Consider the following 20981-nt stretch of genomic DNA (forward strand, 5'->3'; position numbering starts at 1 on the left):
TATATACAAGGGACTACTACTCAGCCATGGAAAAATGAAATAATGTCATTTGCAATAACATGGATGGACCTAGTGATTATCATATTAAGTGAAGTAAGTTGACAGAGAAGGCCAAATATCATATGATATCACTTACATGTGGAATCCAAAAGAAATGAAGCAAATGAACTTATTTAGAAAACATAAATAGGCTTAGAAATCAAACTTATGGTTACCAAAGGGGAAAGTTGGGGGCAGGATTAAATTAGGAGTTTGGGATTAACATATACACATGACTATGCATATAATATATAGTCAATAAGTTCTTACTGTATAGCACAGGGAACTCTACCTGATATTCTGTAATAATTCATGAGGGAAAATAATCTTAAAACTAAGGGATATATGTATCACTGAATCACCTTGCTGTATACCTGAAACTAATGCAACATTGTAAATCAACGATACTCCAGTATAAAACAAACATTAAGTTAAAAAAATAGGTCCTGTGACAAACCATAATGGAAAAGAATATGAAAACATTTATATACATACATAAATATATACATATATATATATATATATAAAACCGAGTCACTTTGCTGTACAGAAGGAATTCACACAACGTTGTAAATCAACTATACTTCAATAAAACTTAAAAAAATTAAGCAGAATAATAATTTTAAAAATGAAAGAGAAATTAAGGAAACAACCTGAGGAATAATACTGAGGAATAAACTTAGCCAAGGAAGTGAAAAACCAATAATTTGAAAACTATTAAAAAATAGATGTTAAATAAGATGATGCAAAAAAATGGATTTGTAGCCTGTCATCATGGACTGGAAGAATTAATGTTAAAATGTCCATACTATCAGAAGCAGTCTACAGATTTAATGAACTCACTATTAAAAATACCCTTGGCATTTTTCACAGAACTAGAGTAAATAATCCTAAAATGTATATGGATTTATGAATTACCAAAGCAATCTTGAGCAAAAAGAACTGAGCAAGATGTAGATAGCTTCCTGATTTCCAAATATACTACAAAGCCACAGTGATCAAAACAGTATAGTAGTATCAAAAATACAATATATAAATCAATGGAACAGAATAGAGAACCCAGAAATTAACCCACGCAATTATGGTCAATTAATCTATGACAATGAAATTAGAATATTTTCTCACACCTATAGAAAAATAAACTCAAAACAGATTAAAGGCCTAAATGTAAGACAAGCAACCATAGAATTCTTAGAAGAAAAGGTAGGGAGAACACTCTTTATCATAAACATTAGCAATTTTTTTTGGATATATCTCCTAAGGCAAAAGGAACAAAAGCAAAAATAAATAAATGATACGTAATTAAACTTAAAAGATTCACACTGCAAAGGAAATCAAGAACAAGCTGAAAACACAAGCTACTGAATGGGAAAACTATATTTGCAAATGATATAACCAATATGGGCTTAATATCCAATATATTTATTCAGCTCATAGGGCTCAATATCAAAACAAAAACAACTTGATTAAAAATTGCCAGACCTGAATAGACATTTTCCCCAAGAATATATACAAATGACCATAGGCACATGAAAAAATGCCCAACATTGCTAATTCTCAGAGAAATGAAAATCAAAACCACAATGAGATATAACCTCATACATATCAGAAAGGCTATCCTCAAAAACTCTACAAATAACAGATATTGGTGAGGATGTGGAGAAAAGAGAGCCTTAGTATATCTTTGGTTGGAATGTAAATTGGTGCAGCTGCCATGGAAAACTATGGATGTTCCTCAAAAAACAAAAAATAGACCTACCATATGATCTAGCAATTCCACTGCTGGGTATATAACTGGAAGAAAAATGAAAACAGTAATTTGGAAGTATACATACACCGCAATATTCATAGAAACATTATTTACAATAGCAAAGACATAGAAGCAACTCAAGTGCCAATCAACAGACAATTGGATTAAGAAGATGTAGTATATCTCAATACATACAATGGAATATTACTCGGGCATAAAAAATAATGAGGTACCGCCATTTGCTGCAATGTGGATGGACCTAGAGAGTATTATGCTTAGTGAAATAAATCAGATAGAGAAAGATAACCATGATACCCATTATATGTGGAATCTAAAAAATAATAGAAATGAATGTATATGTGAAACTGAAACAACTGAGAGATATAGAGAACTAACTAATGGTTATCGATAAGGAGAGGGGAGGGGAGGGGCTAAATAGAGTGGGGAATTAAGAGACAATCTACCTTTTATAAAATAAGTGAGCAGCATACATCTATTGCACAGCACAGGAAAATATAGACATTATTTTTTAATAATTTTAAATGAGCATAAATAATCTATAAAAATATTGAATCACTTCTTTGCACACCTGGCACTAATGTAATATTGTAAATCCTTCATTTAAAAAATTGTTCCATGAGGTTAATATAAAAATCATTAAAAATGGCATTTTCCCCTAAATAAACTTGTAAGTTATATGCAATACCAGTTAGTATCTCAACGGGAATATTTTGGATAAGATGACAATGTTCATCGGAAAGAAAAGAGTGCTAGAAAATCCAGGGGAAGTAGAAGTAATGAGAGGGAGTATTAGTGCTTCAAATATAATTAACCTATAGCCATTAAAATAGGATGGTAGTGGTACAAGTATAGACAAAGAGTGAAATGGAAGAAAATTGAAAGGAGTGAATTACAGAATGAACGGGAATGTGGACGACAATGAAAGAGCCATTTCAAATCTGTGGGAGAAATGAGGGTTGAAGAAATTATGGTTAATCCCTAACTCTACTTTGTGCAGGTCAATCAAGGGTTTGAATACACAATAATGCAACCAAAAAGACTAATTGTGTCTATTCTATTGGAGTGGGCAAGCTCATTGCAAGCATGACAGAAAACTCAAGCAGCAGTAAAGGAAATTATTGAATAAAGCATGTCTAAAAGAGGTATTAAAATCCTTAATATTTATTTCTATCACGGTGGATTTTTCTAAGGCACATCCTTCCCTAAGAGCAGCCTGGGGCTGATCTTCCCCAAAGTTACTGGACATGGAAGAAAGGTTGGTAGGAAAAACAAAAGTTCTTTGAAGTCCATTTTGGTCCTTAGGAGGGCTTGAACTTCCAGGTCTCTCTGTAGCAGTGGGAAATCCTCAGGCTGTGCCACACAAGACCTACTCCCTGTGCATGCACACTGCTATGCATGCATGTTTTTGTGAACGTCGTTTGTGGCGCAAGCTTGTCCGTTGACACGCATGCGCCTTGCCGTCCATCTTCTGTGTCAATTGCTGTGCCAGCAGAGGTCTTCGCTGAGTGAAACTCAGCCAGTACTCATAGCAGTATTCCCTGGAGTTAGGAGTGAGTGTGAGGGGAAGCCAGCGGGCTTCCTGTGAGTTGAATGGTGTGATCTGTAGCATCTGTGGAGGAAGGTCCTCGAGGTCATCGTCCATCTCCTCATAGGTGTCGTGGCTGCCATACTGTTGGCGGGAGAGGGAGGGTGGTGGGCGGTGGAGGGCAGTGGGTCAGATGAAAGAGGGGTGAGTCTTAGGTGTGCTATTTGAGGTATCTTTGTTCTGGTGGCCCTGAAACTGATGACAGAGCACAGAATCCGGAGTCTGCAGTGGGGCCCCAGGCAGGAGGCAGGGCAGACGGTAAAGGAAAGGCCTAGAAGTCGGACCACTGTGGGGTTGTGACTGCATACCGAGATTTGTAGTGCCCTGAACAGGGTGCCAAGGGAGAAGTGGGCAAGTCGTTCTTTGAGAAAGCAGCCACAGGCATTATGTAAAAGAATTAACCTGTCTATGCTTTCCCACAAAAGTTTATTTGGGGGTTGCAGGCATGTGCATAGTAAATGTGGTATGGCAAAACCAGTATTCACTCAAGTTCTAATTCTCTAGTGTTTTCATGATGAGTCCAGTTGTGAAATGAAACCTCATTAGGAAAGCCCCCATTCTTTCACCATGTGTCTTAAAGTGATTTCTATGCCTGTTTGTTGCTACACACATAAACAAAGGCTTATTTGGTATTAAAGTACAAATAAGCATTTTGTCATAGTGTTCATATATAGCTATCCTCTTACATGTAGTTTTCAAATTATAATATTTCTTTTCCAGTGAGAAATATGAGTGGGCATGTAAGAAGAAGATCCAAATCTGCAGGAAGAAGAGAGTCTTCCCAGGTTGTTGGGCCTCTGGTTGTGAGTGCTTCAACATTTAATGTTTTCCATTACCAGAATCAATTTATTTATTGTTGTTGAACTAGTATATATACATTCATATTGTCTTCCTTATTGATAAAAAATGATAATGGAATCTCATGAAAAAAACATTGACCCAGGACGATTAAATTCTGTTCTTGCCTGGATGGGTGTGCTCTTAAGTTTCCTACCTGTTGTCCTATACTTATCAATAATGGATTACACACATCCATTTCAGTGTAGATTAAAACAGTTTGTGTCTGTGAGAAGAGTAACAATTTTATTAAGAAAAAAATTGTGTGTGTGTCTGTGTGTGTATTACTGTTGGAAAATATATTTAGACTTATGATTAAATATATGTATGTATTATATACATTCATAAATTATTGATTTTTAAAATTTGTGAACAAAATCACACCCCTAGGCTCAGCAGCCCAGTGATAAACCACCTCAACTAGAGGAACCACCGTCTGAGAATCAGGATACTATATCTGCTCAGGACATTGAAGGTGAAGGAGCACCTGTGGCTCAAGTTGAAAAGAGAGGGAATAAGAGTCCTTGTGGGTCTATGGGTGGTGGAGTTGTATTTGTACATCATGCATTATGACCCACTGGAAACAAGAGGAAAGAAACATTAGAAAAATATTTCAAACAATTCTTGCTACTACTCTGGGGAAAATGTGGAGTGAAGACAAGTAAAATTGTCAGAAAACGTTCCTAGCCTTCAGAAAGTGGCTTTTTCTTGATTGGGCTTTCATACGTTAACCTTTGAGTGCATTACAGAGCTCCTATATAGTTTGTTCAACCAGTTTCTGAGTGCTTCTTTTTTATGTTTCTATGGGAGAATGAAATTCTGGGACTACCAAACCTGCCGTTTTGCTGATATCTTCATTTTTTAAAGACTTTTTCCCACACAATATTTATTAGTGCCTGCTCATGCCATGTAATGTACTAAGTGCTTGGAGTCTCAGTGCCAAAGAGAGACCTAATTTCTGTCTGAAACTTATAATCTAGTCAGAAAGACCCTAACAAATCACTGATTTAATACACAAGTACAATAACAGCTTAGTACAAAAGGGACAATTTAGTTTTCTGGGGGTAGCCTGGAGTAAGGAAGGAAAGGGTAATGTTTGAACAACTTGTTTTCCTTTTTTCTGGCAAGAGAATCCTGAAGCTAATGCTCTTGGGATACTTATGCAACATATTTATTACCATACGAGTATATAGGCTTTTATTTCATAATGATGAGGGAATGACTATTATTTCCTTATTCATATTTCATGGTTTTACTTCTTAAAAAGTGACCTTTTTATTTTTAAGGGCCTGCTATGGAAGCTGATCAACAGGAACTGGCTCTGCTGAAGACTGTGGATAAGCCTGGGGATGGTCCTGATGTGAAGGGTGAGATTCTACCAAGTCTAGAGACCATTGAAAAGCCAGAAGCAGGTTGGTTATCCATTAAGATGCAAATTATGGGGTTTCTTTTTTCTACAATATTATATATTTTTTAACATAGAGGTAACATTACAGCTATTTTAATAACAGACTTCACATACAAAGTTTATTAGAAAGGCAGTTCAGACCACAGTGACCGTCATATTAAGTCATCAAAGATGGGAACAAATTGGGTCAAATTTATATTGCGTTATAAGAGCCAAAAGTATTTTCTCACTTTGGAGTATGTCATTTAGTCAACAACTAATAATTTTCAGATATTTTATAAAGGCCTGCTTTTCACATAACCCATTATAATAAACATCAGTTTATATTTTGATGTCACCTATGGTGGTAATGGTTTAAAACTAGTGTGGACATGTGATTTTTTTGGTGTAAATGGAAATGCTTTTAATTGTGTAGAGCCAACAGTTTGGGTGATAATGGGGACAAATGTTTACCCTACTTAAAACAGCTACATAAAGACTAAACTATCCCAAAGAAACATTTTTGCATTTTTCCACAATAGAGACAAAACAAATGCAATAATGGCCTTTCTGTTTACTTTGCTTAGCTTGTTCCAAGCACATCTTTTATTCAAAATATTATTTCACGTGAAAACATTGAAAACATATTTTTCCTTAGGTTTTTTGTTTGGTTGGATTATTACTGAAAGTATGTTATTTTTCCCTTTCTACCTATACCTACCTTTAAATAAGTTAATTTGATTAAATTTGCACTGAACTGGAACAGTCTCTTTGTTTCCTTATTGCACTAAAAAGTGATGTGATTCAAATTGCTGTTTATATGACTAAAAGTTTACCTTCAATATCTCTACAGAGGTTAACTGGATGTAAGCCAAAGGGTCACCCCTAGTCACTGGCTTTAATCCATCAAAACTGTAGTGTCCTGTGTATAGCTATAGTCATCTAAATAAAGTTCTGCAAAGTAATTTGCCTCAATTTTCTTTTTATTATAGGTGAAGGGCAACCACGGATTTAAACAAAGGTAGACTGAAGCTAAGTACGCTGTCCCTATGTTGGAAATTTGTTCACCATCTCTCAATAAAGTTTTACAACTTTCTTCAAAGAATTCTTGCATAATATTATTAAATGTATTCCCAGGTATTTGATGTTTTTGAAAATTGTATCTGTTTTGCAAGTTTTTAAGTATTTGAGACTGTACATAGAGAAAAAATGTGAACTGACTTATTGTCCAGCAACTTTGCTAAATATGCTTATTAATTCCAGAAGTTTATCTATTGATCCTTTTGGATTTGAAAAATAACACAATCATATCATCTTTGAATAATGTTCTGGTTTTGCCATTTTAAAGACTATACCTTTACTTTCTTCTTCTCATTTATGGTATTGGACAGGACCATCCAATACTATTTACTAGTGGATATCCCTGTCTTTATCCTAATCAGAAATGGAAAATTTTTCACATTTCAATATAATGTTTACAGTGCCTTCTCATAGGTACCCTTTATCAAAATAAGGAAGTTCCATTCTGTTCCTGTTTTGCTAAGTATACTAAACTTGAATATATGTAGAATTTCATCAAACACTTCCAGTGCATCTCTTGAAATCATAGGACTTTATTCCTCCATTAATTGGTTAATGTGATAAATTACATTAAGTTTTCACATTACATCTCTGAGCCCCTTACACTTCTGCAACAAAGTATAACATTCAAAATCCACTCTGCTTATGGAATGGCAGGGGATTATAAACAGCAACTATTCCTCCCTCTTACAGAAGTTAAAAAATATTTCCCTGAACCAAAAAAGGAATGAAAATCTGTGGTCCATTTGAAAAATGAGTAGAAATTTAGAGTATCCTAATTTGCCACAAAATACGTGAGACGTTCCTAGGTTGTAGAACTGGCTGAAAGGACTAGGTAGAAAAAAAGTGAAATGAACAAGAGGGACCTGCTGAGGGAAAATTACTTGGGTCCTACCAACTCCGTCTCCATAAAGGCTATGGCATGAACTAGCCATTGGTTTCAATCCTGGCTCTGACATACTGGCTGTGTGATGATGGAAAATACTTAAATTCGTTGGGTGTATTTATCTATTTCTAAAATAGAAATTATAATATAATATTTACAGTAGAGTACTGCCATGAAGAAAAAGTGAGTTCACACACACACACACACACACGTGGAGAGAGAGAGAGAGAGAAGGAGTTACAGTACAAATGGATATGATCCATTAATTATATTCTGTGTTTTTGTTTAATTTTTCATGTTTTTTACTTTTTGCAGTTACATCTGTAGCAAATGATATGGCTTTTGAATTTCAAGTTGGGATAAGAAGTTAACTTTATAAATGAATTAGAGCTAAGGAAATGATTTGATTTAAATAAGTTATGTAGTTATCAGACATGGCATCAATTTTAAAGTTGTTTTACAAATGACAGAGGCCTGGCAAATGCTGCCTTAAAGTCCTGCTATGGGCTTAAGTTTGTGCTCCACACAACTCAATACCACAGTCTCTGTCAAGTGGTTAGGCATTCCTTAAACAGCACTGTGGTGGCTAACAGGGTCATAAAGGGCACTACTGAAATTTTTAGACTGAGTTACCACATGTCCATTGATTTGACTGGTAAGGAGACAACTACCCCAAATAGATCTAAAAAGTTTCCTATGGCAGCAAAAGCAAGATCAGCATTGTATCAACTCCCTATGTCCCTAGTCCCACAGCATGATGCAGAATCGGAGATGCTCAGTGATAGACACCACAGGTGGTGAGTCTCTCTGCTGGCGAGGAGCCCACAGCTGTACCCTAAGGCACTGAGCAGTTCTATAGACCACAGCTGTACTCTAAGGTGGAGCAAGGAGGAACATCCTGTACTCAACTGAAAAGAGGGAGATGGATGAATAAGGACCATATGTCAGGGACGAGGGGAAGATGACGGAAGAGTAAGACGTGGAGATCCCCTTCCTCCCCACAGATACACCAGAAATACTTCTACACGTGAAACAACTCCTGCAGAACACATACTGAACGCTGGCAGAAGACCTCAGACCTCCTGAAAGGCAAGAAACTCCCCACGTACCTGGGCAGGGCAAAAGAAAAAAGAATAAACAGAGGCAAAAGGATAGGTACAGGACCTGCACCAGTGGGAGGGAGCTGTGAAGGAGGAAAGGTTTCCACACACTAGGAAGCCCCTTCGTGGGCTGAGACTGCGGGTGGCGGAGGGGGAAAGCTTTGGAACCACGGAGGAGAGCACAGCAACAGGGGTGTGGAGGGCAAAGTGCGAGATTGCCGCAGAGAGGATCAGAGCCGACCGGCACTGACTAGCCTGAGAGGGTTATCTGCTCACCCTCCGGGGACCGCGGGGCTGGGAGCTGAGGCTCGGGCTTCGATCGGGGCGCAGGGAGAGCATGGGGTTGGCAGTGTGAACACAGCCTGCAGGGGTTAGTGCACCACGGCTAGCTGGGAGGGAGTCTGAAGAAAAGTCTGGATGTGCCAAAGAGGCAAGAGATGTTTTCTTCCCTCTTTGTTTCCTGGTGCGCCGGGAGAGGGGATTAAGAGCGCTGCTTAAAGGACCTCCAGAGACGGGTGCGAGCCGCAGCTAAAAGTGCAGACCCCATAGACGGGCATGAGACACTAAGGCTGCTGCTGCCGCCACCAAGAAGCCTGTGTGCGAGCACAGGTCACTATCCACACCCCTCTTCCAGGGAGCCTGTGCAGCCCGCCACTGCCAGGGTACCGGGATCCAGGGACAACTTCCCCGGGAGAATGCACAGTGCGCCTCAGGCTGGTGCAACATCTCGCTGGCCTCTGCTGCTGCAGGCTCGCCGCGCTCGCCGTGCCCCTCCCTCCCCGCGGCCTGAATGAGCCAGAGTCCCCTAAGCAGCTGCTCCTTTAACCCCGGCCTGTCTGAGCGAAGAACAGTCGCCCTCTGCTGACCTACACACAGATGCAGGGCCAAATCCAAAGCTGAGCCTCTGGGAGCTGTGAGAACAAAGAGAAAGGGAAATATCTCCCAGCAGCCTCAGAAGCAATGGATTAAAGCTCGACAATCAACTTGATGTACCCTGCATCAGTGAAATACATGAATAGACAACGAATCATCCCAAATAGAGGAGGTGGACTTTGAGAACAAGATTTATAATATTTTCTCCTTTTCCTCATTTTGTGATTATGTATGTGTATGCTTCTGTGTGAGATGCTGTCTGTATAGCTTTGCTTCCACCATTTGTCCTAGGGTTCTATCCGTCCTTTTTTTTTTCCTGATTTTTAATTTTTTTCTTAAAAATTACTTTTTACTTTAGTAACTTTATTTTATTTTACTTTATCTTCCATCTTCCTTTCTTTCCTTCCTTCCTCCTTTAGACAATGAATCATCCCAAATTGAGGAGGTTGACTTTGAGAAAAAGATTTATAATTCTTTTCCCCTTTTCCTCTTTTTGTGAGTGTGTATGCGTATTGTTCTGTGTGAGATTATGTGTGTATAGCTTTGCTTCCACCATTTGTCCTAAGGTTTTATCAGTCCACTTTGGTTTTTTTTTTCATTTTTTTCTTAATAATTAGTTTTAATTTTAATAACATTATTATATTTTACATTATTTTATTTTACTTTATCTTCTTTCTTTCTTTCATTTTTTTTCTTCCTTCCTTCCTTCCTTCCCCATTTCCTCCCTTCCTCCCTCCCTCCGTTTTTCTTTCTTTCCTTCTTTCTTTCCTTCTTCTTTCCTTCCTTCCTTCCTTCCTTCCTTCCTTCCTTTCTTTCTTTCTTTCTTTCTTTCTTTCTTTCTTTCTTTCTACTTCTACTAATTCTTTCCTTCTACTTTTTCTCTCTCTTATTCTGAGCCGCGTGAATGAAAGGATCCTGGTGCTGCAGCCAGGAGTCAGTGCTGTGCCTATGAGGTGGGAGAGCCATATTCAGGACACTGGTCCACAAGAAACTTCCCAGCTCCACATAACATCAAATGGCGAAAGTCTCCCAGAGAGCTCCATCTCAACACCAGCACCCACTTCACTCAACAACCAGCAAGCTACAGTGCTGGACACCCTATGCCAAACAACTAGCAAGACAGGAACACAACCCCACCCATTAGCAGAGAGGCTGCCTAATATCATAAGAAGTCCACAGACACCCCAAATTACACCACCAGACGTACACCTGCCCACCAGAAAGACAAGATCCAGCCTCATCCAGCAGAACACAGGCACTAGTCCCCTCCACCAGGAAGCCTAGACAACCCACTGAACCAACCTTAGACACTGGGGACAGAAACCAAAAACAACGGGAGCTATGAGGCTGCAGCCTGAAAAAGGAGACCCCAAACACAGTAAGATAAGCAAATGTGAAGACAGAAAATCACACAGCAGATGAAGGAGCAAGATAAAAACCCACCACCTAACAAATGAAGAGGAAATAAGCAGTCTACCTGAAAAAGAATTCAGAATAATGATAGTAAAGATGATCCAAAATCTTGGACATAGAATAGACAAAACGCAAGAAACATTTAACAAGGACCTAGAAGAACTAAAGGTGAAACAAATAATGATGAACCAGACAATAAATGAAATTAAAAATACTCTAGATGGGATCAATAGCAGAATAACTGAGGCACAGGAACGGATAAGTGACCTGGAAGATAAAATAGTGCAAATAACTACTGCAGAGCAGAATAAAGAAAAAAGAATGAAAAGAACTGAGGACAGTCTCAGAAACTTCTGGGACAACTTTAAACACACCAACATTTGAATTATAGTGGTTCCAGAAGAAGAAGAGTAAAAGAAAGGGATTGGGAAAATATTTGAAGAGATTATAGTTGAAAACTTCCCTAATATGGGAAAGGAAATAGTTAATCAAGTCCAGGAATCAGAGAGTGTCCCACACAGGATAAATCCAAGGAGAAATACACCAAGACACATACTAATCAAACTGTAAAAAATTAATTACAAAGAAAACATACTAAAAGCAGCAAGGGAAAAACAACAAATAATACACAAGGGAATGCCCATAAGGTTAACAGCTGATCGTTCAGCAGAAACTCTGCAAGCCAGAAGGGACTGGCAGGACATAGTGAAAGTGATGGAGGAGAAAAACCTGCAACCAAGATTACTCTACCCAGCAAGGATCTCATTCAGATGTGATGGAGAAATTAAAACCTTTACAGACAAGCAAAAGCTGAGAGAGGTCAGCACCACCAAACCAGCTTTACAACAAATGCTAAAGGAACTTATCTAGGCAAGAAACACAAGAGAAGAAAAAGACTTACAATAACGAACCGAAAACAACTAAGAAAATGGGAATAGGAAAATACATATTAATAATTACGTTAAATGTAAATGGGCTAAATGATCCCACCAAAAGACACAGATTGGCTGAATGGATACAAAAACAAGACCCATATATATGCTGTCTACAAGAGACCCACTTCAGACCTAGAGACACACACAGACTGAAAGTATGGGAATGGGAAAAGATATTCCATGCAAATGGAAACCAAAAGAAAGCTGGAGTAGCAATACTCATATCAGACAAAATAGATGTTAAAATAAGGAGTATTAGAAGAGACAAAGAAGGACACTACATAATGATCAAGGCATCGATCCAAGAAGAAGATATAACAATTGTAAATATTTATGCACTCAACATAGGAGCACCTCAATACATAAGGCAAATACTAACAGCCATAAAAGGGGAAATCAACAGTAACACATTCATAGTACGGGACTTTAAAACCCCACTTTCACAAATGGACTGATAATCGAAAATTAAACTAAGGAAGGAAAAACAAGTTTTAAATGTTACATTAAACAAGATGGACTTATTTGATATTTATCGGACATTCCATCCAAAAACAACAATATACATATTTTTCACAAGTGCTCATGGAACATTCTCCAGGATAGATCATATCTTGTGTCACAAATCAAGCCTTGATAAATTTAAGAAAATTGAAATTATATCAAGTATCTTTTCCGACCACAACACTATGAGATTAGATATCAATGACAGGAAAAGATCTGTAAAAACTACAAACACATGGAGGCTAAACAATACACTACTTAATAACGAAGTGATCACTGAAGAAATCAAAGAGGAAATAAAAAAAAAATACTTAGAAACAAATGACAATGGAGACATGATGACCCCAAACCTATGGGATGCAGCAAAAGCAGTTCTAAGAGGGAAGTTTATAGCAATAAAATCCTCCCTAAAGAAACAGGAAACATCTTGAATAAACAACATAACCTTGCACCTAAAGCAATTAGAGAAAGAAGAACAAACCCCCCCCCAAAGTTAGCAGAAGGAAATAAATAATAAATACCAGATCAGAAATAAATGAAAAAGAAATGAAGGAAACGATAGGAAAGGTCAATAAAACTAAAAGCTGGTTCTTTGAGAAGATAAACAATATTGATAAACCATTAGCCAGACTCATCAAGAAAAAGAGGGAGAATTCAAATCAATAGAAATAGAAATGAAAAAGGAGAAGTAACAACTGACACTGCAGAAATACAAAAGATCCTGAGAGATTACTACAAGCAACTCTATGCCAATAAAATGGACAACCTGGAAGAAAGGGACTAATTCTTAGAAATGCACAACCTGCCAAGACTGAAGCAGGAAGAAATAGAAACTATGAACAGACCAATCACAAGTGCTGAAACAGAAACTGTGATTAAAAATCTTCCAACAAACAAAAGCTCAGGATAAGATGGCTTCACAGGTGAATTCTATCAAACTTTTAGAGAAGAGCTAACACCTATCCTTCTCAAATTCTTCCAAAATATAGCAGAGGGAGGAGCACTGCCAAACCCATTCTACGAGGCCACCATCACCTTGATACCAAAAGCAGACAAGGATGTCACAAAGAAAGAAAACTACAGGCCAATATCACTGATGAACATAGATGCAAAAATCCTCAACAAAATACTAGCAAACAGAATCCAACAGCACATTAAAAGGATCATACACCATGATCAAGTGGGGTTTATTCCAGGAATGCAAGATTCTTCAATATACGCAAATCAATCAAGGTGATAAACCATATTAAAAAATTTAAGGAGAAAAACCATATGATAATCTCAATAGATGCAGAGATAGCTTTCGACAAAATTCAACACTAATTTATGATAAAAACGCTGCAGAAAGTAGGCATAGAGGGAACTTTCCTCAATGTAAGAAAGGCCATATGTGACAAACTCACAGCCAACATCGTCCTCAATGGTGAAAAACTGAAAGCATTTCCACTAAGATCAGGAACAAGACAAGGTTGCCCACTCTTACCACTCCTATTCAACATAGTTTTGGAAGTTTTAGCCAAAACAATAAGAGAAGCAAAGGGAAAAAAAGTAATCCAAATCTGAAAAGAAGAAGTAAAGCTGTCGGTGTTTGCAGATGACATGATACTATACATAGAGAATCCTAAGGATGCTACCAGAAAACTACTAGAGCTAATCAATGAACTTGGTAAACTAGCAGAATACAAAATTAATGCACAGAAATCTCTTGCATTCGTATACACTAATGATGAAAAATCTGACAGTGAAATCAAGAAAACACTCCCATTTACCATTGCAACAAAAACAATAAAATATCTAGGAATAAACCTACCTAAGGAGACAAAAGACCTGTATGCAGTAATTTCTAAGAAACTGATGAAAGAAAGTAAAGACGATACAAATAGATGGAGAGATATACCATGTTTTGGATTGGAAGAATCAATATTTTGAAAATGACTCTACTATGCAAAGCAATCGAAAGATTCAATGCAATCCCTGTCAAACAACTACTGGCATTTTTCACAGAACTAGAACAAAAAAAGTTCATAATTTGTATGGAAACACAAAAGACCCCGAATATCAAACACAAACTTGAGAACGAAAAACGGAGCTGGAGGAATCAGGCTCCCTGATTTCAGATGATACAAAAAGGCTACAGTAATCAAGACAGTATGGTACTAGTACAGAAACAGAAAGATAGATCAATGGAACAGGATAGAAAGCCCAGAGATAAACACACGCACATATGGTCACCTTATCTTTGATAAAGGAGGTGGGAATGTACAGTGGAGAAAGGACAGCGTCTTCAATAAGTGGTGCTGGAAAAACTGGACAGGTATATGTAAAAGTATGAGATTAGATCACTCCCTAACACCATACACAAAAGCAAGCTCTAAATGGATTAAAGACCTAAATGTAAGGCCAGAAACTATCAAACCCTTAGAAGAAAGTATAGGCAGAACACTCTATGCCATAAATCACAGCAAGATCCTTTTTGATCCACCTCCTAGAGAAATGGAAATAAAAACAAAAATAAACAAATGGGACCTAATGAAACTTCAAATCTTTTGCACAGCAAAGGAAACCATAAACAAGATCTAAAGACAACCCTCAGAATCAGAGGAAATATTTGCAAATGAAGCAACTGACAAAGGATTAATCTCCAAAATTTATAAGTAGCTCATGCAGCTCAATAACAAAAAAACAAATAACGTAATCCAAAAATGGGCAGAAGACCTAAATAGACATTTCTCCAAAGAAGATATACAGACTGCCAAAAACACAAGAAAAAATGCTCAACATCATTAATCATTAGAGAAATGCAAATCAAAACTACAATGAGATATCATCTCACACCGGTCAGAATGGCCATCATCAAAAAATCTAGAAACAGCTTGTCCCTGGAAGATGGCGGAAAAGTAAGACACGGAGATCAACTTCCTCCCCACAGATACACCAGAAATACATTTACATGTGGAACAACTCCTACAGAACACCTACTGAAGGCTGCCAGAAGATCTCAGACCTCCCAAAAGGCAAGAAACTCCCCAGGTACCTGGGTAGGGCAAAAGAAAAAAAGAAAAAACAGAGACAAAAGAATAGGGCTGGCACCTGCACCAGTGGGAGGGAGCTGTGAAGTAGGAAAAGTTTCCACACACTAAGAAGCCCCTTCGCGGGTGGAGACTGTCGGAGGCGGAGGGGGGAGCTTCGGAGCCGCGGAGGAGTGCATAGTAACAGGAGTGCGAAGGGCAAAGCAGGGAGATTCCTGCACAGAATATCGGTGCCGACTGGCACTGACCAGCCCGAGAGGTTTGTCTGTTCACCCTCCGGGCCGGACGGGCCTGGGAGCAGAGGCTCCGGCTTCATTCGGAGCGCAGGGAGAGGACTGGTGTTGGCAGCGTGAACACAGCCTGCAGGGGGTTAGTGCACCTCGGCTAGCCGGGAGGGAGTCCAGGGAAAAGTCTGCACCTGCCGAAGAGGCAAGAGACTTTTTCTTCCCTCTTTATTTCATGGTGCGCGATGAGAGGGTTTTAAGAGCGCTGTTTAAAGGAACTCCAGAGATGGGCGCCAGCCGCGGCTAAAAGTGCGGACCCCAGAGATGGGCGCGAGCCGCGGCTAAAAGCAAGGACCCCAGGGACGGACGGGAGACGCTAAGGCTGCTGCTGCCGCCACCAAGGGTCCTGTGAGCGAGCATAGGTCACTATCCACACCCCTCTTCCGCGGAGCCTGTGAAGCCCGCCACTGCCAGGTTCCCGAAACCAGGGACAACTTCCCCGGGAGAACACACGGCGGGCCTCAGGCTGGTGCAACGTCACGACGGCCGCTGCCGCCACAGGCCCGCCCTTCACGCAGTGCCCCTCCCTCCCCACCCCCGCCCCCGGCATGAGTGCGCCAGAGCCCCCGAATCAGCGGCTCGTTTAACCCCATCTTGTCTGAGCAAAAAACAGACGCCCTCCAGCGACCTACACGCAGAGGCAGGGCCAAATTCAAAGCTGAGTCCCTGTGAGCTGTGAGAACAAAGAAGAGAAAGGGAAATCTCTCCCAGCAGCCTCAGAAACAGCGGATTAAAGCTCCACAATCAACTTGATGTACCTGCATCTGTTGAATACATGAATAGACAACGAGTCATCCCAAATTGAGGAGGTGGGCTTCGAGAGCAAGATCTATGATTTTTTCCCCTTTTCCTCTTTTTGTGAATGTGTATGTGTATGCTTCTGTGTGAGATCTTGTCTGTATAGTTTTGCTTGCACCATTTGTCCTAGGGTTCTATCCGTCCATGGTTTTTTTAAAATTTTTTTTCTTAATAATTAATTTTAATAACTTTATTATACTTTACCTTCATTCATTCTTTCTTTCCTTCTTTCTTTCTTTCTTTCTTTCTTTCTTTCTTTCTTTCTTTCTTTCTTTCTTTCTTTCTTTCTTTCTTTCTTTCTTTCTTTCTTTCTTTCTTTCTTCCGTCCTTTCTTTCTTTCTTTTTTCATACTTCTACTAATTCTCTCTACTTTTTCTCCCTTTTATTCTGAGCCGTGTGGATGAAAGGCTCTTGGTGCTCCAGCCAGGAGTCAGGGCTCTGCCTCTGAGGTAGGAGAGCCAACTTCAGGACACTGGTCAACAAGAGACTAGTCCCAGATCCACATAATATCAAATGGTGAAAATCTCACAGAGACCTCCATCTTAACACCAGCAACCAGCTTCACTCAACGACCAGCAAGCTACAGTGCTGGCCAACCTATGCCAAACAACTAGCAAAACAGGAACACAATCACACCCATTAGCAGAGAGGCTGCCTAAAATCATAATAAGGTCACAGACACCCCAAAACACACAACCAGACGTGAACCTGCCCACTAGAAAGACAAGATCCAGCCTCATCCACCACGACACAGGCAGTAGTCCCCTCCACCAGGAAGCCTACACAACCCACTGAACCAACCTTAGCCACTGGAGACAGACATCAATAACAGCGGGAACTACGAACCTGCAGCCTGCAAAAAGGAGACCCCAAACACAGTAAGATAAGCAAAATGAGAAGACAGAAAAACACAAAGCAGAAAAAGCACCAAGATAAACATGCACCAGACCTAAAAAATGAAGAGGAAATAGGCAGTCTACCTGAAAAAGAATTCAGAATAATGATAGTAAGGATGATCCAAAATCTTGGAAAAAGAATGGACAAAATGCAAGAAACAGTTAACCAGGACCTAGAAGAAATAAAGATGAAACAAGCAATGATGAACAACACAATAAATGAAATTAAAAGTACTCTAGATGGGATCAATAGCAGAATAACTGAGGCAGAAGAATGGATAAGTGACTTGGAAGATAAAATAGTGTAAATAACTACTGCAGAGCAGAATAAAGAAAAAAGAATGAAAAGAACTGATGACACTCTCAGAGACCTCTGGGACAACATTAAACGCACCAACATTCGAATTATAGGGGTTCCAGAAGAAGAAGAGAAAAAGAAAGGGACTGAGAAAATATTTGAAGAGATTATAGTTGAAAACTTCCCTAATATGGGAAAGGAAATAGTTAATCAAGTCCAGGAATCACAGAGAGTCCCATACAGGATAAATACAAGGAGAAATATGCCAAGACACATATTAATCAAACTGTCAAAAATTAAATACAAAGAAAGCATATTAAAAGCAGCAAGGGAGAAACAACAAATAACACATAAGGGAATCCCCATAAGGTTAACAGCTGATCTCTCAGCAGAAACCCTACAAGCCAGAAGGGAGTGGCAGGACATACTGAAAGTGATGAAGGAGAAAAACCTGCAGCCAAGACTACTCTACCCAGCAAGGATCTCATTCAGATTTGATGGAGAAATTAAAACCTTTACAAACAAGCAAAAGCTGAGAGAGTTCAGCACCACCAAACCAGCTTTACAACAAATGCTAAAGGAACTCTCTAGACAAGAAACACAAGAGAAGGAAAAGACCTATAATAACGAACCCAAAACAATTAAGAAAACGGGAATAGGAACATACAAATCGATAACTACCTTAAATGTAAATGGACTAAATTCTCCCACCAAAAGACACAGACTAGCTGAATGGATACAAAAACAAGACCCTTATATATACTGTCTACAAGAGGCCCACTTCAGACCTAGAGACACATACAGACTGAAAGTAAGGGGATGGAAAAAGATATTCCATGCAAATGGAAACCAAAAGAAAGCTGGAGTAGCAATTCTCATATCAGAAAAAATAGACTTTAAAGTAAGGACTATTAGAAGAGACAAAGAAGGACACTGCATAATGATCAAGGGATCAATCCAAGAAGAAGATATAATAATTGTAAATATTTATGCACCCAACATAGGAGCACCTCAATACATAAGGCAAATGCTAACAGCCATAAAAGGGAAAATCGACAGTAACACATTCATAGTAGGGGACTTTAACACCCCACTTTCACCCATGGACAGATCATCCAAAATGAAAATAAATAAGGAAAAACAAACTTTAAATGATACATTAAACAAGATGGACTTAATTGATATTTATAGGACACTTCATCCAAAAACAACAGAATCACATTTTTCTCAAGTGCTCATGGAACATTCTCCTGGATAAATAATATCTTGGGTCACAAATCAAGCCTTGGTAAATTTAAGAAAATTGAAATTGTATCAAGTATCTTTTCCAACCACAACGCCATGAGACTAGATATCAATTACAGGAAAAGATATGTAAAAAATACAAACACATGGAGGCTAAACAATACACTATTTAATGATGAAGTGATCACTGAAGAATCAAAGAGGAAATAAAAAAATACCTAGAAACAAACGACACTGGAGACACAACGACCCAAACCTATGGGATGCAGCAAAAGCAGTTCTAAGGGGGAAGTTTATAGCAATACAAGCCCACCTTAAGAAGCAGGAAACATCTCGAATAAACAATCTAACCTTACACCTCAAGCAATTAGAGAAAGAAGAACATAAAAACCCCAAAGCTAGCAGAAGGAAAGAAACCATAAAAATCAGATCAGAAATAACTGAAAAAGAAATGAAGGAAACAATAGCAAAGATCAATAAAACTAAAAGTTGGTTCTTTGAGAAGGTAAACAAAATAGACAAACCACTAGCCAGATTCATCAAGAAAAAAGGGAGAAGACTCAAATCAATAGAATTAGAAATGAAAAAGGAGAAGTAACAACTGAAACTGCAGAACTAAAAAAGATCATGAGACATTACTACAAGCAACTCTATGCCAATAAAATGGAAAATCTGGAAGACATGGACAAATTCTTAGAAATGTACAACCTGCCAGGATGGAATCAGGAAGAAATAGAAAATATGAACAGACTAATCACAAGCACTGAAATTGAAACTGTGATTAAAAATCTTCCAACAAACAAAAGCCCAGGATAAGATGACTTCACAGGCGAATTCTATCAAACATTTAGAGAAGAGCTAACACCTATCCTTCTCAAACTCTTCCAAAATATAGCAGAGGGAGGAACACTCCCAAATTCCTTCTACAAGGCCACCATCACCTTGATACCAAAACCAGACAAGGATGTCTCAAAGAAAGAAAACTACAGGCCAATATTACTGATGAACATAGATGCAAAACTCCTCAACAAAATACTAGCAAACAGAATCTAACAGCACATTAAAAGGATCATACACCATGATCAAGTGGGGTTTATTCCAGGAATGCAAGGATTTTTCAATATACGCAAATCTATCAATGGGCTAAACCATATTAACAAATTGAAAGAGAAAAACCATATGATCATCTCAATAGATGCAGAGAAAGCTTTTGACAAAATTCAACACCCATTTATGATAAAAACCCCGCAGAAAGTAGGCTTAGAGGGAACTTTCCTCAACATAATAAAGGCCATAAATGACAAGCCTACAGCCAACATCATTCACAATGGTGAAACACTGAAAGCATTTCCACTAAGATCAGGAACAAGACAAGGTTGCCCACTCCCACCACTCTTATTCAACATAATTTTGCAAGTTTTAGCCACAGCAATCAGAGAAGAAAAGGAAATACAAGGAATCCAAATCGGAAAAGAAGAAGTAAAGCTGTCACTGTTTGCACATGACATGATACTATACATAGAGAATCCTAAAGATGCTACCAGAAAACTACTAGAGCTAATCAATGAATTTGGAAAAGTAGCAGGATACACAATTAATGCACAGAACTCTCTGGCATTCCTATACACTAATGATGAAAAATCTGAAAGTGAAATGAAGAAAACACTCCCATTTACCATTGCAACAAAAAGAAAAATTATCTAGAAATAAACCTACCTAAGGAGACAAAAGACCTGTATGCAGAAAATTATAAGACACTGATGAAAGAAATTAAAGATGATACAAATAGATGGAGAGATATACGATATTCTTGGATTGGAAGAATCAACATTGTGAAAATGACTCTACTACCCAAAGCAATCTATAGATTCAATGCAATCCCTATCAAACTACCACTGGCATTTTTCACAGAACTAGAACAAAAAATTTCACAATTTGTATGGAAACACAAAAGAGCACAAATAGCCAAAGCAATCTTGAGAACGAAAAGAGGAGCTGGAGGAATCAGGCTCCCTGTCTTCAGA

General features: G+C 38.5%; 1 protein-coding gene across 1 annotated transcript; it reads left to right on the forward strand.

Annotated features, from left to right (window-relative positions):
• Positions 1 to 4123: 4123 nt before the first annotated feature.
• On the forward strand, positions 4124 to 6634 carry LOC137217116 (putative G antigen family E member 3). Its single transcript, XM_067723515.1, has 4 exons — positions 4124 to 4198; positions 4623 to 4707; positions 5519 to 5644; positions 6612 to 6634. The coding sequence occupies exons 1-4, from the start codon at positions 4124 to 4126 to the stop codon at positions 6632 to 6634; spliced, it is 309 nt and encodes a 102-aa protein (XP_067579616.1).
• The last annotated feature ends 14347 nt before the right edge of the window (positions 6635 to 20981 follow it).

This window comes from Pseudorca crassidens, chromosome X, assembly GCF_039906515.1.
Source record: "Pseudorca crassidens isolate mPseCra1 chromosome X, mPseCra1.hap1, whole genome shotgun sequence".
NCBI classification, from domain to species: domain Eukaryota; kingdom Metazoa; phylum Chordata; class Mammalia; order Artiodactyla; family Delphinidae; genus Pseudorca; species Pseudorca crassidens.